A 9,361-nucleotide genomic window follows, 5' to 3' on the forward strand; every position below is an offset into this window, starting at 1 on the left:
ATGTGACTTCCAGTTTGTATTTAGAAGTTCATACACAGTTAATTGGGGCCTCCTGCCCCTAAGCTATCTGGTCTTGAATTTCATTATCTAACAGTGTGAATTTATAGGTCTACAATGTTTTCAAATTAAAGCCTAATTAAATTAACAGGTTGTATTTTTTTAAATCAGAATCACCACTGAAATTGTATTTTTCAACAAATGTTTGTTTTAATTAATATAAACATTATAATAGTGTAGTTGAGATTATGGGATGATCTCAAATTATTCTTAATTACCGACTATTGAGACCTTAGCAAATAATTGCTTTTGGAAAGAGGACCAAACTAGTAATTTGGCCAAAATGCATATTGCAAAAAAGGAAATGTTATTGCTTTTGGAAAGTTGTTTTATTCAATAACAGGTTTCTTTTTATATAATATGCATTTCAGCCAAATAATTACTTTGGTCCTCTTTCCAAAAGTAATCATTCACTAAGGTCTCAATGGTCATTAATTACGAATAATTTGAGATCATCCCATATTCTCAACCATACTATTATAGTTCTTATATCAATTAATACAAAAAAATCACCCTTCATTTTTTCACAATAATAATTGTTATTGGTAACCATCACTTATTTAATGTTTGTTCCTTTATTTTGATTTAGAATATTTACTTGTCTATTACATAATTCTCAGAATTACAGTGAGTACATAACCAATAATACATACAGAAAACTCTTCTGTGAAATTAAACTTCTTATACATACATAATTTTAATTACACAAATGGATTTTAGTGATATTGTCAATCAGTGTGCTGATAATGATTACAGTAGAACCTCGAAAACTCGGCCTAATGTGGACCGAAGGGTGGCCGAGTTTGTGAAAATGCCGGGTTATCGGGAATGGTGTTAAAAAAAATAAGTACGAGTGTTTCCTCAGAAAATACTGTACTGTACTTGTATGTATTGTTTACTTGAGAATATAACAGAGAATAAACTGCCCAAATACCCTTAAACAAAGGAAAAGTACGTCCTTTATGAAGGCATAGAGCCTTTACTACATGAAAATGAAAATTAATGAATACACTGTGTACAGTAATTTACCTGATAAGACAGACCTCAGAAAAATACTTTATGAGAGTTTATACCTTTATAAAGCTGTCTGTAATGAAAATTAATTAACTAAGGATTTTTTTGCCCGGCCAGGGTGTGGCCGAGTTATCCGGAGTGCCGGGTTATCGAGAGCCGAGTTTTCGAGGTTCTACTGTACTAACATCAGTCTTAACCAGTACTTTTTAAGAATTAATTGCCAATTGTTTTAATTCTTATTTGCTTACAATACAGTAGTTTGAATTGCTGGAATTTCTTACTTCAATTATTCACATGACAAATTACTATTAATAAAAACTGTATAACTTCAAGATATCATACTGACAAAATATTCTTTATAGTTAAATTATTATGTTTGAATATATCAGTTGTTCCAAGTAGAATAGCAGATTTGTAAGTTTAAACTGATGCAAGCTCAATAGAGCTAAAAACCTTTTTCAAATAATCATTAGTATCCAAAAGTAACAGTTATAATCTATTTAATTTATTAAATTGTTTTAACATGTCTTTTTAATTAATATCAGAGTCAATAAAACTAAAGTTCTTAGTAATTGTAGTTTTACTTATCCTGCTTAATGTTATCAGTTAGTCATTGTCATCAACATAGGCAAGTTTCAAAATTATTACAACAAACAGATTTTACTGTACAGTAGAGCATCTATTATCCAAATCAATTGGGTACTGGGGTTGGAAAATTGATTTTTCGAATAACCAATTATGTACGAAAAAATATATTAACCTATCCCACATTGAAATTTGTTCAAATCCTGGCAAGTCCTTAAGTACCCTCTAATGGTCACACCAGTGCTGCCAGCTAAAACATGCACACCAACAAAAATAATATTGGAATAGCCCAAGACATAGCCAAAGATTGCGGCACCACAGCACTAGTGAAAATTTAAATTTGCCAACTAGTAAACTTTCAGTTAATTGACATTTCAGTTGATTGATATTCAGATAATTGAACCTCTACTGTACTTGTTGAATTTTATAATTTTCTAAGTATCTAATCATAGTTTTAATTCTTTAAAAAGTATTTGAAACCTTTACAAATATGTAATAAACTGATACTTGATAAATACACATACAAGTTTTATTATTTTAATGAATATTATTGTAAAAGTAATTAAGTAAACTAAATTCAAATTAAAATCAAGTCCAAATTAACATCAAGAATAGTGAAAAACTGTACCATTTGCAATTATTCCAGACAAAATTTAGAAATTTCTAGTCCCAAAACTTTTTTCAAGATTAATGAAATTCTCATTTTAAAATTTAGGAAACAAAACAATCATTACTATAAATTTAAACAGAAATTTTAGTAGTAGAAAACTGTTTTAATTAAATTGTTCTATTACTTCATACATAAAATTTTTTTGAGTATTAACCAAACTCCAAACAGTATGAGAGCGAGTTGAATTTTTCTATACAAAATTTTATTTTTATGTTTTAGATTACAATGACATTACATTTCATTTTTGTGATATGTATATAAAATGAGACATACATTATTATTAATGTATAGGTCTCATTCTACTTTAACAATTCATATTTTATTTCTTAAATATACTACTTTAATTATTATCTTGAAAGAAACATGAAAAAAATATTTAAAGATTTACTCTATTTTTACACATCAAATATTTATAAACAATTTCAGAAAATAAATATATAGTGTAAAGGCATGAATTACAGTAAAAATTAGATAGATTAAAATCAAAATAAAAATCTAATAAATTTAAATTATTCAAATTAAAATATAATATGAAAAAGGAGTTTATATATTGAAATTAGCAGATTTATTACATGTAACAATTTACCTTGAATTCACTATATTAAAATAACATGTGAAACATGTATTTTCTCTAATCTGTTCAATTTCAGTGTATCATTATAACAATATTGCATTTTCCAATACAGTAGACCCCCTATAACACAGTAGATACATTCCATGTTATATGAATTCCGTGTTGTACAAGTCACTTAAATACATGAGCCAATCATAACCTGACACATGTACAGTTTAGGGGATATGGTTATTTGAAAGGGGATACTTCCATAAAATTAATCGATTCTAGACCAATTTGACTCAACATTTCCAAAACACGTATAATTTTTTGGGAATAATCCATATAAACTATGACATAAACAAAAAATTGTAGGATTACTTACTGAGTGTGCATCGTTCGATGACACATTGTTATTGCTTAAGCTTGTTTTCATCGCGGAGCAGTTCATCAAATGGCGGGCGCATATTTCCTAATAAGTTATTTTTCTGCAAAAAATTTGCTGAACTTTGGAGACATCATTAATATAAATATAATTTTTATGGCCATTAAATAATAAATGGTTATTAGTAGGTCCTCTGCTCGTTTAAACTCAACTGTCTGTACATCTGCTATTGGTCCAGATTTGACTAATCCTGTCATGACATGAGTTGGCAATGACATTTTACCATGTTATACGAGTCTCTTTTAGCATGTTATATGAACATGATCGCAAATTTTTCGTCATGTTATACGAATCCATGTTATATGAACCTGTGTTACAGGACGGTCTACTGTACATATTAAAAATATAAAATATGAAAGATTTTGCATTTATAGAATATTCCTAATGAAATAATGAGCATATTATTGTATGTCTTTATGCTAAGATATAATGAATTAAGTATTTTAAAGTATTTTGAGCCATATTGCTGCAATTTATATTAATTTCATTTATAAAAAAATATACCTTTTTCTTATCATCTTCAGGATATTTCCAGTATGCTAAATTATTTCCTTTCAGTATACACCAACGACGATGCCACGCTCCAAATCCACTCACGTCTTCAAACATTGTCTTAAAAAAATAAATTTAATACATTAGGTAAATAAAGTACAGATTTCATTAACTGTAAATTTTATAAAAATACCAAAAATCCTTTTTCTTCAATTCTATGCTCAGCATGTAACTGAACTTTCATATAAACAACACCTTCTAATGGTGATTGATAAGGAACCTACAAAAGAAATTTTTATTAAACTGATTATTTTTTTACATAATTTAAAATACTGTATTTAAATGTAATTTAATAATATTTTAGCATACTTTTTCTAGAGTATATGAACTTTTATTGCAATTTGTAAGGCACAAACGAGTGAAACCAATTAATGCAAAACTGGGAGTTCTCACAGCATTTGGACCACCAGGACTTGTTATGGCTATAAGAAACAAACAACATTGAACTCATAAAAATAAACTTTTACAGTCAATAAATTAAACTTTTAAGAACTGATCTATAAGATATGCATCAATAATATAAAACAAATTTATTTAAAGAAAGTATTTTTATCTCATTACAGTTTACATTTAATGCATCTTCATTCATTTACAAAAGTTTAAATANATTAATATAATAGTGAGAGGGCCGAGCTTGGTGTAATGACACTAATTTTTTGATACTTGGTGCCATATTTGTCATCAGTGATCTTAAATTGCCACTATTGACAATCTGTTTCTTTTTTTTATTAGTAAATTGCTGACTATGCTAAATCCTCTTTCAACTAAATATGATGGGAATGCAATGAAAACCTCCATAAAGCTGGATATAATACTGGAATTTGCTTCTGAAGCCAAAATTCTTAAAATTGAAATTAAAAAATGAATGTAAACTATTTGTTGACAATTCTATCAACTCCCCCTGCAGTGATAAATCTGCTGTTTGTAGGTTTGAGAAAAGTTCTAGTACCCAATCTGGAATGGTCATGTTAAGGACATCCTGAAATTTATTTTAAGTGCTTCCAAATGCTGACAAAATACCAGAATGTTGTCATCATTTGTTTCCACAGAAGAAAGATTCGGAAACTGATAAAATTTGGGTCAAAGAATTCTATTTGTACAAGGCAAGTTTTGACATGAAAGCAGATATAGATGTCTTTGCATTGATCAAATTCAAATCATTTCCTTGCAGCCATAGATTTGTTTCATTAAATTTATTATATAAATCAGTTAAATAAGCTATATCGTTCTTAAATTCCAATAAATTCTCTCTTAACAAATCATCTTTGTTTTCAAAAAACATCAAAGATGTCATAAAATCTTTTAGACAAGTACCCTTTGATAGCCAACAAACTTCTGTGTGCAGTAAATGATTGTGATCAAAACGATGAAAGTTTCAAAGTTTTCGAAACAATCTATCATTGAAAGCATTACTTCTGATCTTGTTAACTGCTGTAATTACATACAGTAGTGAGCAATGAAGGCAATCACTAAGGTTTTTTGCAACCAAATGTTGTCTGTGAATTATACAATGCACAGTGACTACATTTGGTACCACCTTTTTCAAATATGAAATCAACCCACGGTACTGTCCAACCATTGTTGAAACACCAAAATAGTGTTCCAATATGTCAAATATAGATTTTCCTTTAGTATCCATATCTAATTTTTTTTGCAAATAATAGTTCTTGACAAATTTTTTCATATTTTATGAAGTGACCATATGCAAGAAGTAAAGACTCATTGTTTGGTAAAGTAAATTCATCGAGCTGTAAAGAAAACTGTAGTCTTCAAAAAAATCAGTTAGAGAACTCTCCACATCCCTTGGACATTTTGTCAATTTCATTTCTGTACTGTATTATTTCTTAATAATATTAGACAGTGGCTTTTGCATTACAGTACGCAGAACCTCATTCACAGCTGGCAGTATCAATTCTTCTCTAATGGTGTGCAGTTTTCCCAATTTAGTAATAATCAAGGAAATGTTGTAAGAGGCATGTAACCCATCATCTTGTATCAATGCTGCTGAAAACATACTAGCTAAAGTTGGACGTCATGAATGTTGTTCTTTGAGCATTTGAAAGTAAGATAAATTTTTATCTTTTGTCAGTATGTATTTTGATGAAATCTTCTAATTGTGAAGGTTTCATGACTTCATTTGAGAAAACTTTCTGGCAAATTGGGCTCATTGATGATCTCTTGTTTAAAGATAAAAACCATATTTCAATTATTCAACATTATACTGTCTACATTTTTTCTTTGAATCTGACATGGGTCTATCTGTAAAAATAAAAACAATTAAAAAAATCTGCTGTGGCCACCACAGGACCAACCTTCACCATACTAAATAAATTTTAAATTTAAATTTATGCAAGTTGTTTTATGAATATTTTATAACAGATTTTTTTTGTAAAAAATTATTTAAATTTATGTAAATTTAAATTTTAAAAGATAGTTTTAAATTACGTTGCTAACACTGTTGGCAAAAAGAATAATAAACAAATAATAACAGTAAATATGTACATACTTACCTCTGTGGCAAATAGTTATTACAACAAAAATATATTTTTAATAAGTGGTCCACGTAAGTTATCCTCTGAATGTTATCTGTAGATACTGCACAGAAATTTTAGGTTCACACTTGCTCTGAAAGAACTTTGAAACAAACCTTTGTGGATAAAAAGCCTCACATATTTATAGTAATGTTTAATTAATGAACCTGTCAAAAAAACATGCATAGATTCAACATTCTGCACATACATTAATCTTGTCATGGCCTGTGCAAACTTGTAAATATAAGCTTTGTTGATCGAGCTGAAAATATACACACACACTGTTGTGCTGTGCAGTGCACCGTACACCATACAAACTTTTTTGACTTGTTTGTGTACTAGTCAAAAAAGTATTAGGAACAAAGCTATAATGTACCAATAGCTACTTTTAATATGAACTGGTCTTGCTTAAAAGACATTTAGAACTATTTATTGAAACATGTGTTTGATGATTTTTAGTATTAATCAAACTTTTCAGTGCATTCTTGCAAGTATTGTCCAGGAAAGTGGCAGTTAATCCTCAACACCACCTAAATTTACCTTGGACCAAAAAAGCCCCTTAGATCTCTTCAATGCCCACCAGTAGGTGGTACCAACCCCATTGGGAAACACTAGTTTAAAGGATACTGCTAGATTTTCCATTTAAATAAAGAATTTTATATGCAACACTCTAAACTCAAGCTATAAAATTGATACACATTACTATATAATAAATTTGATTGCAATAAGTACAAAGTATTATTATTAAGGATGATTATAACCTCTTTGGTTATGCATGTGATCTCCAGCAGTTAGCACTTAAAAATATAATGCTTTTTATGGGAAAATTTCTTTCCAAAAATTGTCAAACAAAATCAGATAATATTTTAATACATAAAACTGTTTAAAATGTTATGTTCTTGTATAACACAATAGAAATTTTTCTCATCATCTTGTGTAAATATTTTAGTAATTCACTCCCTTTTGTCATCTTTTTTAAAGTTAAGTTTTCAATAAGAATTTGTTTTAAATGCACTTTTAATTCTTCTTTTGTTCAAATCTGCCAATTTTCTATAAATTATCATTCACAATAATGAAAATATATTTCAAGATTTAATCTTTTTGCAGATATTGAATCACATTTTTATCAGAATTATCTTTAAAAAAATAAAGTGTGGAGAATAATAAAATTATTTGTAATAAATATTATATAATTCTCATATAGTATGTTAATGTACTCACTTGCATCAAAGAATTTATTTACAGAAGAAATTTTATATTTATGGCTTGTTTTAATACCTAAACAAATTTTATTAAATTCAAACAAAGAATTATCAAAATGGGGTGCATAATTATGTCATTTATAAGTAATTAGTTCATTTACAAAATATAATATATGCTGTAATTCAAAAAATACTGTTGTTCATTTTAAATATGGTTTATAAATTCAATTACTATATTTTTAATTATTTTGATTTAATAAAATCTACAAACTATATACATATTAAGCTTTTTAACCCTTATTAACAGCTTATAAAAGCCTATTACTGATCAACAGCAATAATGTTAAATCATCAAAGTAAAACTATTTAAAATTAAACATTTAATATGCCTCACGACATTCAAACATAATATAGCAACAAGTTGGAAAAATTTTTGTTGGCATTACGGTCAAAGTTTATGCAGAGCGATAGGCAAGCATCAGTCTGAAATTTTATTGGGCGATTTCTATCGGACGGAGTGCTTCGGGATCCCACTTGCGGATGCTACTTAACACTTCATTCAGGCGATTGCACCACAGGATACGTTCCTCCTTAGTGTCAGCAGAAAGAAGATGTCTGGAAAAGAAAATGGCATTAATAGTTAAGTACTTATATTTTTAAAGAAATGGGAGTTTCTACATACTTGGTTGTAGTGATTGTATTGACACTCTGCGAGATGAGTGTGTCTCTGTCATCCTTCTCTTTTGGTCTCATTGATATTAATTGAAAAGTATGAGGTCTGGCACAAATATCTCTTGATACTAATTTTACGAGAGGTGTAACACAGTGGCGAAGGTCAATTGTTCCTATTGGATCCTATAATATCAAAAAGATTATTAAAAAAACTTTTTTTATAAACATTTGAAATAAAGAACTTATCCTAAAGATTTTCAAATGAAACCAAATTAATATGTAGAAAAATGGATGTAAACAAAATTAAATAATTTAACAATCAATATATTATACAGCTTTTTTAGAAATAAATATTTTAAAATGATAAGAAAGAATTTACAGCATAACATTAAAAACAAAATAATTAAATAATTTTTAGCCAATATTTTGTAGCTAGTTTTCTAATGAATCTTTGAAGAAACTTAAAAAGTTTATTCAAATGAAAAATATTGAAAGAAATTATATTACAGTAAAACCTCAATTTAACAGAAAATTTTCAGGCTATTTGTCATATGTGAATATTAACATCATGTTAATTTTCAAATGCTTTTTATATGTAACGAGTAATTATTTGGACCATTTATTTTGAAAGTGGTGTAAGTCCATTTTTTCTTCTTTCGAGATATTTAAACATTTGCATTTTAGTTGATTCAAAAATATAAACAAAGTGTACTAAGTTTGACAATGTTTCTATGACTTTAGAAATATGTAAGTTGATTGCATAAAGACTTCTATGTGAATTTATCCAAACTAATATATTCTTTCTGGGCCATAAATGGACTTACACCACTTTCATAATTACTAAACTGTAAAATTCATTAAATTTCTATTATGTAAAACTCAATGTCACTTGAAACACATTGCGTTTTATTCTGATTTTGTTCATATATAATAACAAGAAATAAAATAGTATTGTTTATTCTGAACATTAAAAATATTTACTTATTGTTAAACTATTTTATGATAAATTTATCATTATTATGAGCTTACCATTAGACACTGCTTTTCATTTAGATTCATTACATGGATTTTTTTCTAGTC

The 9,361-nt window shown here is 27.9% G+C and overlaps 1 protein-coding gene across 1 annotated transcript in view; it reads right to left on the minus strand.

Annotated features, from left to right (window-relative positions):
• Positions 1 to 3,633: 3,633 nt before the first annotated feature.
• Positions 3,634 to 9,361, minus strand: part of LOC111633111 (anillin-like) — a 90,984-nt gene continuing 85,256 nt past the window's right edge. Inside the window, exons 15-18 of the mRNA XM_023377644.1 lie at positions 4,186 to 4,298; positions 4,010 to 4,096; positions 3,829 to 3,936; positions 3,634 to 3,652 (exon numbers count right to left, since the gene is read on the minus strand). Coding sequence (XP_023233412.1) covers positions 3,650 to 3,652; positions 3,829 to 3,936; positions 4,010 to 4,096; positions 4,186 to 4,298 — 311 coding nt within the window. The 3' untranslated portion in view covers positions 3,634 to 3,649. The remainder of the gene's footprint in view (positions 3,653 to 3,828; positions 3,937 to 4,009; positions 4,097 to 4,185; positions 4,299 to 9,361) is intronic.

This window comes from Centruroides sculpturatus, unplaced genomic scaffold, assembly GCF_000671375.1.
Source record: "Centruroides sculpturatus isolate CEXI.00-Female unplaced genomic scaffold, Cexi_2.0 scaffold835, whole genome shotgun sequence".
NCBI lineage: Eukaryota > Metazoa > Arthropoda > Arachnida > Scorpiones > Buthidae > Centruroides > Centruroides sculpturatus.